General features: G+C 39.8%; 1 protein-coding gene across 1 annotated transcript; it reads right to left on the reverse strand.

The window, feature by feature from the left end:
* Positions 1 to 4,287: 4,287 nt before the first annotated feature.
* LOC139940652 (metabotropic glutamate receptor 4-like) lies at positions 4,288 to 21,124 on the reverse strand. Its single transcript, XM_071937004.1, has 2 exons — positions 18,945 to 21,124; positions 4,288 to 6,553 (listed from the first exon to the last, which is right to left on the reverse strand). Exons 1-2 carry the CDS (start codon positions 21,060 to 21,062, stop codon positions 5,957 to 5,959), a joined length of 2,715 nt encoding a protein of 904 aa, XP_071793105.1. The 5' UTR covers positions 21,063 to 21,124; the 3' UTR covers positions 4,288 to 5,956.
* Between the last annotated feature and the right edge of the window lie 2,917 nt (positions 21,125 to 24,041).

Consider the following 24,041-nt stretch of genomic DNA (forward strand, 5'->3'; position numbering starts at 1 on the left):
GGAAAGACAAGATTTTTCTTTTGAGAGCGAGGAAGATGAGTCAAACCTACGGGGTATTTGGGTTTGTGTGCTATATGGTGATGATTGTATCGACTGACATTTGAAACGGTACGTGATATAAGATGACTTGAGATTCACCATGGAGCACGATCACCCTGGGGCTGTCTAGTGCTGTTATTAAATCAGCTGATCCCGTTTGAGGGGATGGGGGGGGGGGGGCTGCCGATGTTCAGGAATTGTAGTTCCCGGTGAATCCATCACATGAAATATTCAAAATGGCTTCTATTTTCTGGACTTTTCCTGATTGGAATAATTAAACATACGGATCGGAAGGATTTGTGTGGATTTGATGTGAAAGACGGTGATACACGTCATAGGATGTTTGTGTAATCGGTCAGTGTAGTGTCACGAAGACGATTGAGAAGACGCTTTTCTGAGATTGTTTTTTCTTGAGGACATAATGACTGCATAGATTCTTTAAAGGACTCTTCGCTGGTATGAAAATGGCATACTGAAATAGAGTTCAATACCCTTAGTTCGTCAGCCTATCCTAATGTGTAGAGTTTGTTAAGCTATTTTCGAAACCGCGGTTAAGGTTTCAGCTCCGGCTCCGGCTCCGGCACCGTCCCCTCCAGTCCCGCAACAAAAGTGTTCTCTTAACTCCGGCAGAGCCCAAGCTGGAGATACAGACACATCCGCGGTTTCGAAAAGGATGTCTTTCATCTGGAAACGAAAATTCGCAATCAGCTAAAGATTGCGTCTATTTATTTGATAAGGTCAGCCGACTCCAGCTGCAAATGATTTCCAAAACAAACCACAAGACAAAATTTCTCATTTTCATCTTTCTAATTGCAAGATAACACGAAACGTATGCACACTCGCAAATGGGCCAATATAAATATAGTGGGCAATTCATCTCCAAAATGACAGTCATCAGAGCGTGGATAGCAAACTCCAGCTGCTGACTCAAAAAGGGGTTTCATTTCCTGTGTGTGGATTGACCAGGACCTCGGGGTCAGTGGTGTCATTTTTACTGACCGTGTTGACCGGGTCATACAGACCCATAATGGGTCTGGCTCCCTGGACCCTTCATGGGGTCATTTCTGACCCACAGGCTTGCACCGCTTTACACAACACAAAACAACTGTAAACAACTAAATCCTAAAAAATGTTCCGGTAATCTTTGACCCCCAATCCGGGTCCCCCTTGGAGCCTGACCAATTTTTGAGTCGGGATGGCCTGAGTTAGAATTGGCCAAAAATGTGTCAAATCATACCATATTTTCCAACATTTTCCTGGTCAGATGGATCTAACCGGAATTCGAGTCAATTCTGAGCGTGTAGTTTTTTCGAGTTTATTCACGCCACTGAGATGAGAACAGGCACACATTGCTCATCTTTAAAAAAGTTATCATCTACACGCTGCAGTTGGCAAGAATGTAGAGAAATCATCTTGAAAATACCTTAGGCTCATGTTTAGTGCTCCCGTGACAAGTTGATCGTTTTGAGAGCAACATGAAACACGAACGTCTGCCACGTTTTGTTGGGAACCGTAAGAACATGGGGAGATGGGGGAAACATTTGGCTTAGTTTTTGAAACCATAGTACCACGAAGATCGTTTTCTAAGATCGTTTTCTGGCATTCGTCACATATTTACCTCACTTTGGTGTGTCAATGGAAGACTTTTGGGACGCTTGGTTGCAGCAGGCTTACCAAGTAAAATGAATGGTTCTCGGTAATGTGCGCATGCTCAGAACTACGTAAACAATGGAAATTTACCTGGTAAGTCTGCTGCCACCTAGCGTTCCAAAGTCTCCCATTGATAGTTGCTAAAATATATCAAATGAACATTCTCAGTGTGCACAACCTCAATCATGGATCCACATTTTGAATGTGTCCATTTTATGAATAACAGTTTGAAAGCCACCGACGTAGAATTTAACTCAATGTCAGGCCTTAAGGCTTTAAATATTTGAGTGAGAAATCACCTCATTCTCAAAAAAACTACGTTTACTTCAGAGGAAGAGAGCCTGTCTCACAATGGTTTGTTTGTCTATCAACAGCTCTCTATTGCTCGTTATACCAAGTAAGTTTTATGCTAAACAATTATTTTGGTTCATTGCCAACAGTGTTCAGTGCCTTATAAGGCACTGGACACCTTTGGTTATTGTCAAAGACCAGTCTTCTCACTTAGTGTATCTCAACATATGCATAGAATAACAAACCTGTGAAAATTTGAGCTCAATTTGGACGTCAAAGTTGCGAGAGAATAATGGAAGAAAAACACCCTTTTCGCACAATATCCAGTGCCTTAATAACTGGAAGAACATCTAAACAGACAAAACCAATATCCTCCCCTGCCCTCCAACCAGCAACAACATTACTCGACAGCGCTTAATGTGGTTCATCCATCACCCTGGTCGAGCATTCCAACACATATATACGGGCTAATGGAAGACGTCGTGCGGCATCATACTCTGTTTGAATAAGGAACAAAATAACAAGCTCGACAAGTTTTTGCAAAAAAAGGGAAATTTTACTAGAAGATCTAATTGACGAAAGGTCATACACGGATTGAATTCACGCTCGGCAATCAATATCCATTACATCACCGAAGGTGCACGTGCTGACGGGCTGTTCTCCCCCCGTCTGTCCTCCTCCAGGTTTCCGCTCCACTGCCCCAAGTTGTCGTTAACTGTTGTTATGAATCTTAAACTTTTCCTGGGAAAATTGTGCTTTTCTCGCCAGCGGCCTTAAATCATCATTGTCGTTGCATTGTTAACAAGATAAAAAGAACTCTTGACTTCAGATGAAATGTCAGAATAAGTTAAGGCAACCAAGAACGATTGATATCTAGTGCACTTTGTTAAGGGGACGCCGTAATGCATTTCCTATGACTTGAAAGCGACTTTTGCACCTCCGGGCTCTTCCTCTCCCTCTACCCTGAAAAAAATTGTTTAGTCACAGAGATCATCATCTGGGCCACTAAGAGTGCAGTGTCATCTTCAACACAATCTTAACCTCAGCTGTTACCGCGAATGTCCTCTGACAGTATGAAGGCAAACTGCTCCTTGTGATACATCACGCACTTTAATACTGAACTTGTCCGTTTCAGCAGCGGTCTCCAATCTCGCTGTTGTCCACTTTGATTGGTTTATTATGGCGTAATTATATGACGTTGATTCGAAGCTTCTGTTGTTCGATGTGTTCTAGGTTTTAAGGACGATCAATGTAATATTTAAAGGCATGGACACCGGTGGTAACTACTCAAAATAAATGATAGCATAACAAATTACTTGGTAATGAGCATTGGAGAGCTGTTGATAGTATAATATATTGTTTGAAACGGCTCCCTTTGAAGTAACGTAGTTTTTGAGAAGAGGTAATTCTCACTCAAATATAATAAAAAATACCTCGGGCCTGAAGCCTTTTAGGCATCTGAAATCACACAAATTTGTGCAACAAGGGTGTTTTTTCTTTCGTATTAAAATCTCTTGCAACTACGATGACCAAGTGAGTCCAATTTTTCACGGATTTGTTATTGTATGCATGTGTTAGGATCTGGTCTTTGACAACACCAACGATGCACAGTGACTTTAAAGTCAAAGCAAATAATAACAGTCGATAACAAATCACTAATTGATCAACTTCCACAAACTGCATTCAAACCAAAACCAACGTGTCATTTCAAAATTAATTATTGATTTATTTTACAATAAGGATTCACTTAAAGTTAACGGTGCAATTGAATGTATTTGCATGAAAATGATACAACATCGATTAACAATAATTCATGATTTTTATCATAACTTGTGATAATCTATTGTCTATAAAAAAGTTAATTTCAATGAGATATTACTTTTGGACGAAGCAAGCCTTTGGGCAGATTTACAAGCTGTAATAACAAACCATGGGTGTATTATTATTAATATTTTGTCGAGAATACTTTTTAAAGGGAACTCGGGTCAAAACTTATCATCCAATAATTATATAATTGTTTGTGTCTGTAAATAAAGTAGTAATTTTTGTTGTAATAATTATAACAACATTGCACTGTATTCATTATCAGAAGCCATCGGTAGGCTCAACTGAAGTTTAACAGACATACAGATCTTTCTATCGGAACGTCACAGCCCGAGTATTTTGTCAACCGAGGGTGGAAAACTATGGAAAGCCACCAATGCAAAGAAGAAAAAAACAGATGGCCACAGCTTATATTCAATGTCACACAACTATTCACAAATTGTGTTGATTTTGTTGGAAAAAAAACAACCATTCATTAGAGACATTTTATTTTATTGAAAGTTTAAAACAAATTTGATCTTGGTCAGAACATCTGTTTATTATCAATGTTTTGCTAACACTCGGCCGTCCTTGCAACCAACTATAACATAAGAACTTGATTTCGCTTCGACTTTTTCCATAAGTAGAAGAGATAGCGACATATATTATCTCGTTATCTGGCAATCCCTCTGTAATAACCTGTTTCTGCCGACTATTAAAGAGTTCTCTTGGAAAATGTTTTGTAGTTTATCAGCTCAATGAAATCTGCTCCAGGCCCTGGTTTCCTATTCAATAATGATTATTGGATAACGGTTATTGGGTTAGGGGGCCTGACTATTTCCCAGCCTGCTTCGGTTTCGTGACAAGTATCACTGCGCCCCAATTAGCAATGTGAGGTTCAGACGTATTTCCTTCTTTAATGTGATAAGATTCATCGCTATTCCCATGGTATCAAATTGACGAAACACCTGCTTCAGTACTAGTTACTGATTCGGGTACATTATTGAAGCCCCTGTGGCACATAACTCTCTCTAAATGAATGTTCAAACGATGATGGGTATATTCAAGGAGATGGCATTATGGAGTAGTGCAGATTGGGTATGTTGTGCCAGGAGCGTGAAAATGTGGCAACTACTGTGATTCTACTGTGAAACAATGGGAGGTATCCGAAGTTTGTGTCACTGACCTGAAAGTGTGTCAAACTGAATGCTTTTAAAGAACAATTTGTTTTTCATCGAGAAACTCTGAGAAAGCCCAATAGCCAACTAACTTTCTTATGATCATTGCACACTCTGACTGAGCTTAATTCACGCGTGTGTCATGCACATTCCCATCACATACCGTACAAGTTTCATGTAATTGTAGGACACAACTTTTCTCAAATGATAACCCTAAAGGGGTTGTGTCGGCATAGTCAAAACAGGCATGTGGCTTTACATGGATTTATCAACTGTTTAGCTTCTGCACGCATATGCGTGCAGTAACTGGGTGAGAGCGTATTAACTCCACGTACAGCCATAGGCATGCTTTGATCAAGATGATATATTGCCCCATATCTAACTAAACATAAGACATTTAAGGATAATTAAACTGAAGATAATGTTAAAAGTGTGTTTCAATCTGAAAGCGCACGGGTTATACAGTTCATGCCAGTACCTCCGGCAAAATAAGTTAGGTATTAGTTACTGTCGAAGTCATGGCCGTTAATAAATGACATTTCATACACATCTCCAAATCAACACTGATTTCCGAGTGCTGCAATCGAACTTCACTCCCAATTTAAAGAAATCTGTGTTTTGATTGAAATACATCTCAAAACTGTCTTTGACCGTCAACTCAACTGCAGTGTCACTCAACTTTGTTTATGCTATATGGCATTATAATTGTAATTACCACTCCACGCGGGGTCTGACCAGTATAGGGGTCATGACCCAGCATCTGTGTCAAACTGACTCGAAACTGAGTCAAACTGACACAGAATCCAATTCAAACTTATATTTGTTTGCAACCATTTGTGGGGTCAGTCTGACCCACAAAAGTGTCAAATCCTCGGGACGCGTAATTCGGGTCAGTTATGTACCATATTAACAATTTCCAATAGAAACCTTTCACCACAATAGTATACACCATTATTTATACATAGTGTTATCTCTTCTATAATTAATAAATTCCTTTATAACTCCTCCCCACGCTCGCTGAATAGCTCCACGAACGTGTTAATGGGGGGTTGAGTTTTGGCACTGCGCAAGCTGCCTCGATCCTTTAGGCTGCTCGAGTTATTTAAGGTCCGTGTGCTACCGGGCCTGAGGCTACTTGCATCCGGGAACTTCTTCTCGATGAAACAAATAATGTAGAATTTGGGCATGTAAAGACAGACGATAGTGACGTAAGCATTTATAATGAGAGCAAGGCTTAGGGTGGCGATCTTCATGTGGACGTCGTCCGACGTCTCGTACATGGGGACGACGGCTAGGCACAAGACCAGGGTGGAGTACACGCTGACGGCTATGAATTTGGACTCGTTGTAGTTGTCTGGGACGTGGCGGGCTCTGAGAGCGTAATAGCAACATCCAATGATGATGATGAGGTTGTAGACTGCCGAGATGAGGAAACCGAGACCAAACTTACAGTAGAATGAGAAAGACACGGTCGGGTGACCCACGTCTTCGGAGACGCCAACCCCGTCCTCAAAGAAAGGGTTGTATGTATATTTGTCGATCCCTCCAGAGAAAGTCTCGGGCAGGACGGCAGAGAGGCAGGAGATGATGAGCTGTGGATGACAAGAAGAAAAGAGGAAAAGAAAAAACCACCCACTCAACAAAAACATCAATGCCGTTCATCTGACACATCTTATTGGATATAAATGTCAGATGATACAGGTGTAAAACTGACATATTCTCCAATACTGGGTGCTAAAATAACACCCACTATAGTGTTAATTACTCCTTAGTGTTGACTATAGTCGAAACAACTGATATGTATACCATCAGTGTACAGTTATTAGAGGGACACGGTTGTCTAGCGTGATACATCGTGAATATTGCATATATAAGCAACCTTGGTACGAATCGTGTCTGCATAATTGTGTTGGCAAACAAAATAACACAGGAGTTGGAAACTGATATGTGCCGATGGCGATTAATGCACTTTGTGAACGTATATGCCAACGTTTCTCGTGAATATAAAGTCAGTTTTGTACGCATCAATAATGTTATTTTGTTTTTGTTTTTTAGTTTCCATTGAGAAGTTTTGTTATATATCATTCCTTGTTGTGTAATGAGTGTATTCCTTTTCTCTGTTCATTTTGTAATTTGCGAAAAAGACCACCTCTGTTGATATAACGATTGAGGAATTTTATGTACAAAACCATGATAATTTTTACTACACAAATCTGTATTTTGCCACTTATTTCCAAATTACCGTGTCTCTTCTAATAATTTTCTATGTAATTTATGTGAAACACATAACTTATGTCATGTGTAAGAACCCATATGAACTTGTTGGAAGCCTCGGTGACGAGAATGTAGCGATTGTTTTGTTTACTCTCTATGAATCAAGATAATGTATTAACTTGATAACCATCAATTATACTTGTTGAGTCAATAGTGTGCAGTCTTTGTAAATATGCAGTGAAAAATGTCTCTTGTATAGCAAAGTGCTACAAAACAGAATGTGGTCGTTGCTACTCAAAAATCATCATTTTCTACTCAATTTTAGCAATCAGGGTGTGTAGGCCTACACACAAATTTTCAGTTCAAACAATTTGCGATGCAAAAATGCTTGACGTTTCCTGCTTTGTATGCGTCGTATGTTTTTAATAGCATTTCTTTCCGCAAAATTAACACATCCTCTGCAGCTTTGCCCAAAAATGTCCAAGATGAATAGTGTTCAGAAATTGGTCACCGTGTTGTGAAGTCCTGTGTTTTTTAGCAGGCCTCTGTCATCGTCATCAAAAGATAAATAATAAATAAACATCCTTGTCATTCAGCAATGTCTATTTCGGTATTGCAATCAAGTGAATATTTTATTATTGCCGCTGTTTATAATATAGAAGCACGCGAAGTCGTCAATATTCACACCAGCTGCTGCCAAGCATGTTGAAACGCACTGGACACCTTTGGTAATTGTCAAAGACCAGTATTCTCACTTGGTGTATCCCAACATACGCATAAAGTAACAAACTTGGGAAAATTTTGACTCAATTGGTCATCGAGGTTACAAGACAATTATGAAAGAAAAAAAAATTCGTTACACAAAGTTGTGTTCTTTAAGATGACTAAAAAGGCTTCAGGCATGAAGCTTTTTTACTATCTGAGTGAGAAATTGTCTTTCTCAAAAATCACGTTTTTTCGGAGGGAGCCGTTTCTCACAATGTTTTGTACTAGGCCACCTACGGCTCTCCATCATTGCTCGTTACAAAGTAAGTTTTTATGCTAATAATTATTTTGAGTAATTGCCAACAATTATGTCCATATACACACCTGCTGCCACTCATATTTTGAAAACTAAAAACACTCTTAGCCTTGAACTCTTGTCCGGTACTGTTGCTTCTATGGCTTGGTATTTCGTTAATTCGAAAGAAACGCTTATATTGACGTTTACGCATTGAGAATTTGGAAATAGAGACAGCACAAAACAAAAAAGGCCAATGACACGAGCATTCAAAATAAATACTCGACGAGCAGAAACGAAACATCGGTACGAAATGGATGTGGAAACAAAAACAAACGGGGACACCTCTTACCAATGCATTATAAATAAGAATATACCCGCAACATGTCATGTCAAACCACTTAGAAGTACAGTTAACTCCGCCTCATAAACATACGATAATCGAGTCAATATGTACGGGTATATTTTTTTCGCAGTTGGGGTCAAATTTAATTTCTGGTTCCTAACACTTCTCTTGGGTATCTCATTTATATATCGATGCATCATTGGATCACCTTTACCCTAAATCATTAATCGTGACACATTTTTTTGTTTCGCCAGTTTCTCAAAAGGGCTATTACCTTGTAAGCCAAATTCCTTGATATTATAGACTGGACCGTTCCACATAAATGAAGGGGGGGATCATGTCCCAGAGTTGTGTGTTGTTGAGGTTTTTCTTCGAACGTTTGAATATAGTCTGAGATGCCACGCCCTTAGGGGTTTTAAGGGGTTTTTAATTCGTCTATCAAATCATCAACCACAAAGAAAACTGACTGTGTAGGCCTAAATGTTTAATAATTTTGGGGAACAATTTTGCCTTGGCTAGCACCCTGCATAAAAATAGATATTGACAAAATCGGGGGCGATCACCAATATAGGGCTTGATAGCTCATTTGGTAGAGCACTGTCACGTTAACCTGGAGGTCTTTAGTTCAATTCATCCCTAGACAGTTTGTCTTTGTTCAACCCAAATGAAACTTTAATTTTATTACCCATTTGATGACAACAATTTAAATTTACGCATCGGGGATTTCTATGCCAGCGTTAAAATCGTATTGGTGTTTCTTTACAATCGTTTAAAAAATATACACCATGAGTTATTTTTATAATGACCGCATTAAGTGAAATATAATTTCGTACGTAATTCACCGACTTATAATATTTCTCCCCCAAATTAGTCTCCGCTCAAGTGGGGCAAGTGGAGACGAATGCAACTGTGTTAAGGGCCATTGCACTGATTTGTATGGAGGCGTCCCGTTACCCGTTGGGATGTTAATTTAATGGCACAGAATTAAAGGCTACGACCAATTGCATTTCACTTTAAAGCTAAACTTGTGTTTACTTTAATAAATAAATAAAAAATTATCGGTACAATATTCAGTAACTGGAGGGTAGGCATAATATCTTGTTAAATGTTCTTCATTTTGGATATTTTTTGTTTCATTTTAAAAGCAGTGGACACTATTGGTAATTGTCAAGAAATAGCCTTCACAGTTGGCGTGTCTCAACATGAGCACAAAATAACAAACATGTGAAAATTTGAGCTCAAATCGGTCATCGAACTTGCGAGATAATAATGAAAGAAAAAACACCCTTGTCACACGAAGTTGTATTTTTTATAATCTTTAAAAAAAAATGTTATGTGCAGACATAAAATGTAAAACTTCAAGCATGAAGATTATAGTATCTTGCCTGCCAACAAAAGGCCCAGGAATAAATGGGTCAATCTTTTTGTAAAAAAAAATGACTATAATATGCATTTCACACTACGGGGTGTAATGCTTATAGATCAAAGCATGGTTCTGCGTTCCTGGATCATTCCATGAAACGTGCACACTTAAATCCCTCGCCCTCTAAACGTCCTCTCCAAGGAAAAGTGAATGTTTTCCGGCCCAACAAGAAGTAGTCTAATTTAATGGATTGTTTAAGGCAAGACATTTTCCCCCGACTATCCGATTATTCCAATGTTCTTTTATTTTCTCGACATGTTTTGTTCATCTGAAGTGTTTGATAACGATCTTGGGATCGTTCTGACAACCCCCATTTCCCAGCAGTGAACTGTAAGATCCGACTGTCTGCCGCTATCGGAGAAGTGCATTCGGTCGTTAACTCCAGATTTAAATAACTAAGTTCACCAAACTTGAGTGTGGTACATTCGAACATTTTTATTGGACACAACTGGTATAGTTACTCAAAATACGAATTACTTGGTAACGAGCAACAGAGAGCTGCTGATTGTATAAAACATTGTGAAAAACGGCTCCCTCCGGAGTAATGTAGTTTTGGAGAAAGGGTATTAATTTTCCACTCATTTGAATATTTGAATATGATACAGATCTGAAACCTTTTTTAGGCATCTGAAAGCACACAACATTTTGTGCAACAAGTGTGTTTTTTGTTTCATTGTTCTCGTGAAACTTCGATGACCAATTTAGTCAAAATTTTCACCGACCTATTTTTGTATGCACATCAAACGAGACAACTGGTTTTTGACAATTACCAAAGGTAAGCAGCACGGGTTTAACCGAATGATAAGTGCAGTCGGCTATTTACTCCTTGACATCGTGTATAACAGGTGCAGTCGGGTCTATAATTATCCCCAATTAAATAATATCGCGGACTCGTAAGGCATCGGTCATTAAAGACAGTGAACACTATTGGTAATTACTCAAAATAATTACTAGCATAAAACTTTACTTGGTAATGAGTAATGGGGAGAGGTTGGTGGTATAAAACATTGTCAGAAACGGCTCCCTCTGAAGTGACATAGTTTTCAAGAAAGAAGTATTTTTCCACGCACTTGATTTCGAGACCTCAAGTTTAGAATTTGAAGTCTTGAAATCAACCATCTAAAATGGGCAAACTAGGAACAGTAATCCCTAAAGGGAATGCACAATCTGAGTGGCATTACTGACAGTAACGCTTCTCAGATTCAAATTTTCAGTCATAATAAAAACAGATACATTTGTGCATGGCCGTATTACTTCGAAGTGAAATGTTGCAGTAACCCTGTGGACACTCCTTTGCTGTGTATACTTCATAATAAATGTATTCTCCAACACTATAGGAATCACTTTGTGGACGTGTGTAACCACATAGTGTTCCAAGTCCCCACATTGTTTCTCAAGTGATGACAGGTCCCCTGCTGTGAATATGGCGATTCGGTTAACATGTACGATACGTGCTTTGTTACAGTCTTGAAAAATAAGTATTCCTACCCAAATCGTCTGCTTTCTGTAAATTTGATATCAGGCCTTTTATAAACAGGAAATAGACACGGTTTACAGGTACCGTGCATGGGTGGTAACGATCGTAAAAAGTATTTATTCATCCGAACACCCTGTTCTCTGAAAATTTGACACCATGACTATAATGTCCTGTGAAGTATTGTTTTCGTCTCAAATATTGCCGTGTGGGGAGTGAAAAACTGTCACCAAACACCTCAATCGATTGGATCTGGCCACGTAAAAATCAAGAAGAAAAAAATCTTAATTTTTAGTTGTACCCTTAGGCTACACCGAGTTCAGTGAACAAGATCACAGGGCATGGGATGGGACTCGAACACACGACCTTTGCAATTCTAGAGCAATGTCTTACTAACTAGACCACCGAGATAGCACGATAGCTAGAGGCAGTTCGAATCCTGTAATTTAGCATCGGGTACCACAACGATTGCAAAAGGCACTGAACACGTCTGGTAATTGTCAAAGACCAGATTCTTAATTGGTATATCTCAACACATGCATAAGATAACAAATCTGTGAAACTTTGGGCTCATATGTTTTGAGTAAGTACCACAATTATCCAGTGCCTTAAATCTATTAAAAACAATGCTCCAGAAACGTGGTTAGCTGACATTATCCCAAGTTTGTTGTTGAATGATTTCATTGTTGAAATTTAAAGGGAACGGAACCAAGTCACTATAGGCTCTCCCCAATCACTAATTATTGATGATGCATAATTTAAAAAAAATGAGCTGTGGGGGTATAGCCGTACAGATGCGGGAAAGGGCCCGCGGTGTTTTCCCAGTTTTTTTATGCTAGCGATTCCGACAAGATAATGTGTTGATGAAACTGAATATTTCATTCAGAATGTGAACACTTTCGCGCACTGCGCGGTCGGTTTTGATACCCAGTGGAATGTACTCGCACTATCGCAAGCCATATAGGTTTATACAAACCGTGCCTCTGCATAAGGACTGGTGGGTCGTACTTTAAATCGTCCACGGCCTACGAGTTAATGTGCTTCGGGGTGTAGTTGAGAATTCTCTAGTTTCTCTCGAAAGAAAGACACCATTAAATGAAACGGTCGAATTAATTCACTTCATGGAAGTAGCAGATTACTTTCCGGGCAACGACTGCGGTCAATGATATCGTGTTTGGGCTTCAACTTTAAATTTAGAGTTGATTCGGAATCTGGAATCCAGAATCCGGTCCTGCATGAGACCTGATCTATTTCTTGGTCAGGCTGACCTTGCTTCCGTGTCAAAATGACCCAGATTCCTAACTATCCAGCTATAGGATTGCCTTTACAGGAACATGAGAAGTAACTACAAATAAATAAATAAATAAATAAATAAATAAATTAAGTAATTAATTAATAAACAAATAGTACAATTTTCGAGTCAGAATTGACCCGGATTCTGGGCCCACATGAGACCTGACCTATTTATGGGTCAGGCTGACCCAGAATTCGAGTTCGTCCCGCTAGGGGGGGCTGTCTTTACACAAACATCATTCTGCCGAAGATTTCATAAGATGTAACTTTCACAAAATAAATAGTAAAATCTTGCAAGTCAGAATTGACCCGGATCCGTGTACCGCATGAGACCTGACCTATTTATGGGTCAGGCTGACCACGGCTTCCGTGTCAAAATGACTTAGAATCCGAATTGCTATCAAGCTAGGACTGCCTTGCAGGAACATCATGTTTTGTTGAAAGATTTCATAAGAAGTAACTACATAGTAAACTGTTGAGTCTGTAATGACCGGATTCCGGATCCCTCACTAGACATGACCACTTCCCAGACATAGAGCTTTCAGACACATATTCAACAATGATGAATATCGTTGCCAATCCTGTAAAAAGTAACTTCCTTTTAAAATTGATTCTTTCATTACCAATCCCTCCGGGAATACGTTACCCAAGTTCCTGAACATTAACGCATATACTCGCACCGAAAAAGCTCAACCATTGCCTCAGCAATTACAGAGACATAATGTGTTCGTTTTCCTCCAAACTACTTCCTATCAATATCAGCCTGACGTTATTCATCATACACACTTGAAGTAACAACAAAATCCGTACACGAATTTCTGCACCACACAATCATTTTAGAGCTTTAAGAAACGGGATACGGCGTCAGAAAGAACTTTCAAAGACTAAATTGCATTACTGCATTACGTCCGGAAAACCTGGAGGCGTGATAACGTTTTATGAATATTCAAAACAGTGGTAACCTAAAACCTCACCGTCGGTACGCGCGGTGAGGTTTGAGACCAGACCAGCCTAAAAGAAATAACGCAACAAGTTCAAAAGCAATTGCTTCACTTTCGTCCGGAAAAATCCGGAGGCGTGATGACGTTAGTTTGGTTACCTCAAAACTCTAAACCCCCATAATACGCGCGGTGAAGTTTGATACCAGCCTAGGAAATAACGGAACAAGTTCAAAAGCTATAATATGCAACAACACCCACGGGAGAGTCTGCAGCCATACTGATGTTTTATTACGTTAACGTAATTAACCTGTATGTGACCGAGTCGGGCGAAGTGTAGCAAAGTGCCGACATCGGAAGAAATGAAGGGAGGACGAAGTACAAGGCATGAACTCTTATGAGGTGTGATACCGTGCCGACGGAGTTAATCGAATATCACGCTACGCGTGCTAGGAGGTCGTATTCCTTCCTTCCAGTACATCTTAGGACACAACGCTGAGAGGTATAGCTATAGAGAACATAATTTAAACCGGATAATAGGCGTAACCGAGAAACTATGGATGTCGAACCCTTGTCCCCAGGCTGGGGGTTCGATGATCTTATTCTTTCATGATTGAGAAGTCCATACGGTGAGGTAGGATACAATACTAGATTAAGACATGTTGTATTCGATTACAGTGAGCTCATTTGAATGGAAACGAATTTCCTGTACATGCTACTGGTATGTCCTGAGGTATTTTGTGCTGATTATTAATTCAAACTTCACACTTCTGATATGATAAGATGAATGTTTAAAAACAGGTTCTTTTAAACTTTACGTTCACTCATTATTTTATGGTTTTAATGTATTATTCAGATCTGATCAGAAAAAATAGGAGAATTTTAAACAAGTAGGTTGCAAACCCTTTTTTGTAGCCCACAAAGCAAGTGGGGATGTGGTGTTTACAATTACAGTTGCGGCATTTGTAAGACAATAATGTACGCCAGGCTAGTGTTAAGGGTAACCAATAAGCTGGGTTAAATAGCTAAGCACCAGAATACCATCACCCCAAGTACATCCTTTAGGATGGCACGGCCTTCGAAAATAAAAATTTAAACCCTTGTTCATCAAGATTTTCATTACTTTGTCGATTCAGTCAACAAAAGAGCTTTTAGGTCCGATTTTACTTTCCCCTGTCGTATTTTTCCCAGGTGACACGAGAATCGTTTGGCATTTTGACTGATAAATGCTTAATGGACGTATGTTTGATTTAGAGGTTGGCACTTCATCGATATCGCCGTATCGCGTCTAGTGGTCTTTCTACAAATGCAGCCCAGTTTCCACTTATTTCATCAAATATTAAATATTTATTTAAAGAGAAGGTATAGGCCTACGTGCAATATTACGACTCTTAAAATTATTGGCAATGCAAAGTTACATGGTTAGAAGGTTTCGATAATTTAAAGCATTTTGAGTATCAGTTCATTTCAGGGTTGTGCTTATGGAAAAGTACATCAGTTTTATCCAAAATATTTTACTCTGAGAAGATTTTCTGTCAGATATCTCAAAAACTCTACCACCTTTAGAAGTGAAACTTCCACTTTCTGGTTTTATTGTTGCCCTGTTTTTATTTAAAAGAATTGGACGGTTAAAAAAAAGTAGACTTTCCCATTATTAAGTGTGGTGTTCTGATTGTCCATGAACTATATTGACTGGACTATTAACAGGATTGGCAAGGATTAAAACATTGTGTAGTATTGAGTCTTAATAATGATTTTGAAGTTCACATAGCCTGTATTTTTTAGATGAATTATTTCCTTCTGAAATTGAAAATAATATTCAAGAACATTCTGCAAACCTATCAAAAAAACGCAACAGCCGATTTCGGTTGTCACAAACAAAATAAGGGCAATGGAAGTTGTGCAGTTTTTACAAAACTTTTTCCTGACGCACACGATTAGGCCTAAGCCCAAATTTCCACAGGTTTGTTAATTGATTATAGAACACTTTCTACAGCTACTTGTCAGCTCTATATACGCATTCCTGCATTGTGCCTTTAACATTATTCAGAACGTGCGGCTGAAACTATTCGTCCCATGGAAAGTAATTTGTCTGAAACCGTATCAGGTTTTTAAAAAGACCATCCATGTTCATTGTATTGATTTCTTATGTAAATTGAAATCGCACCTCAAGCATTTTAGAACTAATACCATCAATCAGTATACATTTACCCAGATAAAATAACCCAAAATGCCTCATAGATATTTATCGAACGTCTCGAAAGAACGGGTCGGACTGTGTTCTTTTAAGGTGTAGTTTTATTACAATGCTAGTACTTTGCAAGAAACCGAAACCTATCACAACTGTAACCGACCTTAAAATACATGTCATCAAAAACACCTTAAAGGCCTTATTGTATACGGTGTTGTTATCACTCTTAAAAATAATGGCAGTATAAACTTTTGGTTAGAAACAGCTTTCGGCAGTATAAAGCATTTTGATGAACATTTCACTTTGAAGTAATGCTGTTTTGTTAAAAGATATCACTTTTGATCACCCATAATTGAATCTGAGAAGCGTTGCTACAGTAACGCTGATCAGATTGTGTATTCCTATTAGGGATTATTCTTCATACGTTGACTATTCGCCCTGGATTTGTCAGTCGAGTATGGAGCTAAATTCAAGGGGGATTACCTAAATTCGATTCGATTCAATTAATCTTAATTGGACCCCAAAGGGCAGTTAAAATGCTCGCATATACGTAAAAACATTGAAACATTAAACAATTTGCTAGCCTAGTACGAGTACCATCGAACGGTACTCGAGTAATACTTGAGTTATGGTACTACGGCACGAGCTTGATGCGCAACTTAGATGGTAAAAAGGCACTGGACACATTTGGTGCTCAAAATATATAAGAATAAAACAAATAGTTGGTATAACAAGCAACATAAAGCTGTTGATCAACATTGTGAGAAACAACTCCCTCTGGAGTAACGTAGGATTTGAGAAAGCGGTAGTTTCTCACTCGAGTTTTTGAGAAAGCGGTAATTTCTCACTCAAGCATTTGAATCTGGGGAAGACTTCAGACCTGAAGCCTTTCTCATGCATCTAAAAGAACACCCATTTTGTGCAAGGGTGTTTTTTTCTTTCATTATTTTTTTTTTTGGCAACTAAGATGACCAATATTGAGACCAAATTTGCACAGATTATTTGGTGCAGATGTTGGGATACAGCATATGAGAATACTGGTCTTTGACAAGTACAATAGAACTTCAATTCATAAAAATAGCGTTGTACAACGAGGAGTAGAATATTGGAATAGTCTTCCCATACATTTTAAGCAACCTTCTACAATCAGTACATTTTCAAGAAAATTTAAACACTACTTGCTAGATACTGATCTGTAATGCCATCAAAATCTAATGTTCTTTTTAATCGTTTGCTTTGTTTGGTCTCAGCTGTCAGCTTGTGTATACCTGTGTGTCTGTTTTGTCTCTCACATAGGGGATACTTTGGTACACTAGTAGTAATCGGCGTCTTACTTCACGAAAGCGAGATGTCATTTTTTTGTTTTTTGGGTGTTTTTTTTCATACTGTTGCATTATTTTGTTCTCTGATTTTTATCATCATTGATATTAGGCAAATATATGTACAATTTAATCGGCAATCACTCTACCTGTATTTTCGAAAAAACTACAAAAACTACTACTCAAATGTATATTCCTTATAACCCTATAATTCATGACGTTAATAGTACGAGTCCATTTAATGATGACTCGCCTTTGTGTTGTTTGTAGGCCTACACCTATCGTCTGACCATGTTGTCCCTTGTCTTTGTCTTTGTTTGTGTTCCTTGGTATCATGTTTGTCTGTCAATAGGTTAGGGCACAAAAGCATTTTGCTTAACCTTACACCTAAATGTTGTCTTTAAATACTACTTGTTTATTTTTTTGAAGTATTGTGTACCTAATCATACCTCATGCTATATTGCTTGTTTTAATTTTGACATAAATGTACGCTATTGTATTATTGTTTTGTATGACAGCATTGAAATAAATGTACTGAATATACTACATGTATCTTATGTCTAAACTATAAAAAAAAATTAAAAAAAAGGTGTCCAGTGCCTTTAAGGAATGAAATAACTAGACCAGTTGTCTGATAACATGTTCTTGCGCACTGCGCATTAAAATTGACAGCCACCTGCGGTAGAGAGATGTCCATTATTATCATAACATGTCGAAGGAATTTTTAATGCAAAGGATTATTTTTTCACCGGTTGTACAGTCATGCATCTCTCTTTTTAAAGAGCACTGCTAAAAAAAGGTTCTGCTTATAAAGAATACATTTTGAAGTCCTAAATCTTATTGCTGCTTAATGTTTCTTAGTTTTGCTGTCCTCTTTTAGCATTCGTCCTGCTATAACGAGGTAATTTGACCAGTCCCAGCGACCTTGTTATAATGAGTCTACTATACACAGAAAAAGACGTGTAGGTTCACAGGATTAAAATTGATATCCTAAATATAGTTTGCAAAAAAGAGGAAGGAATGGCAATGTTGAACGTCGAATTGTATTGCGCAGATTAACCTCAGTCCATGAAGCAACATTAGTTTTAAAGGCAGTGGACACTATTGGCAATTGTCAAAGACTAGCCTTCGCAGTTGGTGTATCTCAACATATGCATAAAATAACTAAACTATGAAAATTTGAGCTCAATCGGTCATCACAGTTGCGAGATAATAATGAAAGAAAAAACACCCTTGTCACACGAAGTTGTGTGCGTTTAGATGGTTGATTTTGAGACCTCAGGTTCTAAACTTGAGGTCTCGCAATCAAATTCGTGGAAAATGACTTACTCTCGAAAACTATGGCACTTCAGAGGGAGCCGTTTCTCGCAATGTTTTATACTATCAACCTCTCCCCATTACTTGTCAACAAGAAAGGTTTTATGCCAATAATTATTTTGAGTAATTACCAATAGTGTCCACTGCCTTTAATGTCGTTTGAATCTAAAACATTATGAAGCGGTCTGTGTTTCTTGTTTTTGTTGACTTGTCAAATTTAACGTTTTCGAGGTCAAGATCAAACTTGGCCTGCTATTTTTATATAGTTGTGTTTTTTTCGGTGTTTTAATATTATTGAATTTGTGTTATTTCGTATTTTACTATGTGTTTGTATTTCTTTCTTACTTTTTATTTATTTATTTATTTATTTATTTATTTATTTATTTATTTATTTATTTATTTATTTATTTATTTATTTATTTATTTATTTATTTTTAAATGGGGTGATAACATATATTGTTCACTCACCTGAAGCCCTACCATCACCGAGACCATAACAATTTGCTCCTTCGGACTGATAAAACTCGGCCGCTGTGTCGACCTCTTCCCCGCACGAAAGATTCTGTAAATTCGGCTGACTTTCAGTAAAGTTGGCGCGAATGTTAAAGTGAGGCATACTGAAATGATAGTCTGTGCAACGGAGCAAGACGCCTTGGACGGCCTTGTTATCAGCGGGAAGATGGTCAAGAAGGCGAGAATCAGACCGACTATATTGACGTAGCTCAATTCGCGGCTATTCGCCTTGATCCTGGGGTGGTTCCAATGAGCGCACATCCCGGCTACCGTAACTACAGTCAAGAGGATACCAAGCCCGGAGAGTAGGAGTACAACTAAGATAACTGGCTCGTTGGTGCTTAATGGTATCTCCGGATACGGCTCGCAACTCGTGTAGTTCCTGTCCGGCCACATCCCCTTGGGGCACTTCTCACACTGCGTCCCGTTCGCGACGATAGCGTCCTGGGGGCAGCGGTGACATCCCCAGCAGCAAGCCTCAGATAAGTGGAAAGGTATATATCCAGCTCGACACGTCTCCTTGCAGATCGATTCAGGGATTCGAACATTGCCACCGGCCCAGTAGATCTGATCCTTATCCATGGTCAGACGGGCCGTGGCGTTCATAGCATCCCATCTCCCCACCGGTACCATCCGATACTCCCCATCGATCAGCTGTAGGTTCTTGATCTCGTACTTACCCGGCGGGTCGCCCTTGTCCTCGAAGAGAAAATGTCCCCCGTGCTCCTGGAAGTTGACGTTGTACAGGTGCTCCAGAAAATCCATCCCAGTGAAATGAGGACGGCATTGAAGATCCCCTCCCGGGCAAGACTCCTTCAGCAAGGAGTCAAGAGCATATGCTAATGCGTAAACAGCGTCAAAAACTGACGCTACAGCCTTGGAGCTAAATCCGGGCTTGTGAAATGACACTACGCACTCCACTTCCTCTTCTTGGACACGCGATACCTGTGAGGTCTCTGTCCTTGCTCTATGCTGATGTGAGCAATTGGTCTTGGACCGGAGATGCTCCCAGTAGGTATCAAACCAAGGATTATTTCGGTTGTTCTCCGGAGTCAGTGTCTTGAAGTGCTGCTCCAGTTCCGGCACGCTGTTACTCTCCAAGTCAATGAAGAGCCCCCCTAATGCAATATCCTGGTTGTTGAATTCCGCCAGTCGGTGGCCCCAAGCATCGCTGGCGATCCAGGTCATGTTATTAGGCAATCCGGATCGCCTCCCCTCCGTCAGAACGGCATTCGCCACTTGATAAATGGCAAAGATAACGGTAACCTTTGATTTGACGTTGCGTTTAAGTCTCTGCACGACATCGGCGATTTCTCGCTCGCTCGGCGAGGCTCTGATCGACACAGATAACCAGACGCAGATACCATATTCCTCGGCCTTTTGTTGCAATAACCTGGCGCCGTTAATGCCGTACTCGTCCGTAGAGTAGAGGATGGTGATGTAAACCCACTCAAAATGCACTAATATATCCGCTATGGCATCCACTTGGAACCGGTCCGGGGCCACAGAGCGCAGGAAAAATGGAAACTTTACTTTGTCACTTAGCTCATCGCTCGTCGCTGCGTATGATATCATGGGGACTTGAAAGAGATCGGCCACCGAGGCTGCCGTTAAACTCATTGAGCTCCTACCGGGGCCAACAATCCCGATGACCCCATCGTCCAGCAGGGTACCCTCGGTGGTGTTCTCCGGGCAGATGTGCTCATACAACGGGTTATCGTGCCCCTTGATGAGGGCCATGGCCGTCCACAACGCCAAATCATCGGACAGACAATCGTCTCTGATTTCAAATCCGAGTTCTACATCCGGTAAGATATCGGTGCGGTTGTTAATCTCGTCGATGGCGAAAACCATGCTCTCCACGACGTACATGACAAAGGTGTACAGCTCTTCGCTACACTGGTCGCCGTCCAGAGTATGTGAGTCCTCATGGACCGAAAAAATCCCACCGAGGTTGTAATCCCCGCGCCGGACGTAACTGACACAAGAGAGCGAGGGCACCGCGAGGACTCCCCGGCCAGCCGCCGTCATCCCCAGCCAAAAAATGATGAACGCACCGGACAAACTCATCATCACTAGTGTTACTAAATATATCCTTCTGCAGTTACACCATCCTCCAACTATAAAACATCAATGTGATCCCACCCTAGTTTCACTCACCTATTTTATAAGACATCCGCCTTTGGTTGTTCGGATATTTTAATGTGTTAAAAAAAAACATTTTTTGTTTGGCCGGGGATGTACAATTTCAACCGTTGCACGCTCGGGCACATGTAGAATGTTGCCCATCGCTTGTGCGCACACACGAAAGTATTGGACGATCGCTCGTCGTTGGACATGGTGAGTGACTGATTGGTGGATTCGGCGATTGTATCCGAGGGGGTGTTCATCTCGAGACAGTTCATCACCTCGCTAACAAGCGCATTGTATGGCTCTATAAAGTCACCCGTGTGACAAATCGCCCTGGTAAAGTAAACTTGAAGGTGAACGGTGGGTAAGAAAATCCACTGTTTGTTGTAAATTACGCTAATTCGTTATAACTAACGTGATTTAATGGGCGAGGGGCCAGATCGGTTTGGCTTTCAAGATTGCAATTTGATACGTTGATGCTGATTGTTGAGGTCTGTGTACGCTCATCGGATGCTGTAAAACAATCGTTGTTCATTCCTTGCTCTAAACCACTTACGGAGATCGTCGAGAAACATGATTAGGGCGTATAAATGGACGCAGTTTCCTTTATGCGGTTATCACTTGCGATTCCGTACAGTATTTTGTTTTTTAATATAATTGTATGCACCGCCATGGGCTCATGTTAAATTTGGAATTCTCTTTAGAATTTCTAAAGACCGAGGTGTTCCACAAGGACAAGGAAACGTGTGTACAAAGTCTATGCGGAAACTATGGGAAGAACAAAATAACACTCAACGAGAATGCATTTTTTTTTTAATGTGTGCACCGTCATGATGTGTCGTCCAACTGCAAACATGATACTTTGGGGAGCTCTCTCCGTGTGTGTTTTCGACTGGGCTGATGATCCCGGTCAATAAAATGTGTTAAAGACACAGGTGTCTGGATCGTTTTTCCTGATTCAATCTACATAGATTAATGCATGGTGCGGTATGTAAGTGGAGGCAATATCACCTTATATCAAGTCATCGAAGTACACTCCTCTGTTCACAGAGTTAAACTACATTTTGATGACAGTATTTTTTCCTGATGCATTTAACTTGATTGTTGTTGTTGTGGGGTGTTTGTTTGTTTGGTGTGATTATGAAGGCAGTTCGGATCCTGTATGTTAGTAGCGGTTACCGCAAGGTCTTTCTAGATGTTAGTATTACATCGGGGATAAAGAAGGGGATGTTATCCAATCAAACAATCACATCCTTACCAGCGAGAAGAACGTGCCTGACCGAACGTTCATCTACTGAAGATCTGTCTATCTACAGGACAAACAATCAGATACTTATCTTATAAAAGGTTTGGTGACAGAGTCCCCCCCCCCCCCACGAAGAAGAGTCTAAGATTCTTTCGGAGTGCGCTGAAAGCAAAAGACAACAACTTGGGAAGGAAATGTGATACTCCCGGTTAACGGAAATTACTTCTGCGAGCGGCAAAAAAACTTCATTTACCTCGATGGTGACACGTGCGGCGGGGTTTTAATTTCCATGGCTTTATTTTCAGAAAGAGAGTTTGTTATGATTTAAAACCGATTACGTGTAACCTTTCACGATTCAGTAACCGATACAATGCTCAGTGGTTAGAATTGTAAAGTGAAAAAGGAACCTGGCTTGGTTTTAGCCACCATTATTGTGCGACAAAATGGAGCTCTTGATTTATATAACATGGCAAGAAAGGAGATAATTTATTAGAAATGTAATATGGGATACATACATGGGGCTACACGGCTAGCGTAGAACATAGCCAACAGCTTTCTGATACTACGTTTACTGAATTTAATTTTTGATTGCATTGGTAGCATGTAATTAAGCCCAGAAGCTTCAGGGGCCATCGGGCAGGCCATAGAGGCCGTACGATGACCCGATGTCATGCAATCTCGGTTCTGTGAGATAGAGCCCCCCGGGTGGAGGAACCTCCTTGCTGATGGCGCGCCGCAAGAGTCACAAATCACTTATGAATTAGTCTTGGTGCGATTGTTTGAATCAACCGAACAACCTGTATGTTGTATGGTTTCTAACACCCCTCCCACTGCCAATCAAGCCTTCTGTATATCAGGGTGCCAGTAGCTTGTGCAACCTGTCCACAGTTGTCAAATTCACGAGGAAATTCTCACCTATAAAATGGTTTCAAGTGTTTTCCTTTGGAAGTGGCATCCAGAGTTTCACCCTGACCTGACAACATACAGAAAACAAAACCCTTCTTTTGATATTTTCGTATCGGTAAAAGGTAAACGCCATACTAAGGCCGGTCCTTCAAAAGTCAATTAACGCGCTCCGGTGATAATTACACATTTAATGATGCATGTTAAATGGAACTTAAATGGCGAAACCAGGGTCACAAACTGTAATATAATTACCACCTTCATTTGAATTTGTACTTTTAAACTTCATTTCACGATTTTAATTGCGCGTCAAATTGACGATAGTTGCACATAAAGTGCTACCAATCGCTTATCCGCACTGTAGGTACAAAACACCTCGCTTTAGTCTTCGATGTCGTCATTCCTCTTTTTATTTATTTATGTGAATCAAAATAATTGTGCATACCAGCTGTGCTGGTTATGAGAAGAAACAATAGTTTAACTGCCTGTTGTTTGGCTAGGATGATCAATTCCTTATTTAATTAGCCTTTTCTATTGGATCTAGATCAGTAGTTGGGCCAGTACCTTATTACAGGATCCATTTTATGCTGCAAAATTCTTTAGGTTATCACAAGAATGCATGCATTTTTCATTGGCTTTTCAAATCCGTCGTGAAGAAATTGTCACAAACTGAGTATCACGAATGCTGTAATACTGGTTTGACATGTCCCTTAAAGGCCATCGTAGATCTAAGTAATTACCGAATACCGCCCCAACATGTACATTTAGTAGAC

The sequence above is a fragment of the Asterias amurensis genome, chromosome 8, assembly GCF_032118995.1.
Source record: "Asterias amurensis chromosome 8, ASM3211899v1".
Taxonomy (NCBI): Eukaryota; Metazoa; Echinodermata; class Asteroidea; order Forcipulatida; family Asteriidae; genus Asterias; species Asterias amurensis.

What these genes read in the sequence shown, in the direction of transcription:
- LOC139940652 (XM_071937004.1), bottom strand. Translation starts at nt 21,062, where the DNA reads ATGATGAGTTTGTCCGGTGCGTTCATCATTTTTTGGCTGGGGATGACG. An exon ending in CGGTGATGGTAGGGCTTCAG is followed by an intron (nt 6,554 to 18,944) that starts GTGAGTGAACAA and finishes TGTCATCCACAG; the next exon opens with CTCATCATCTCCTGCCTCTC.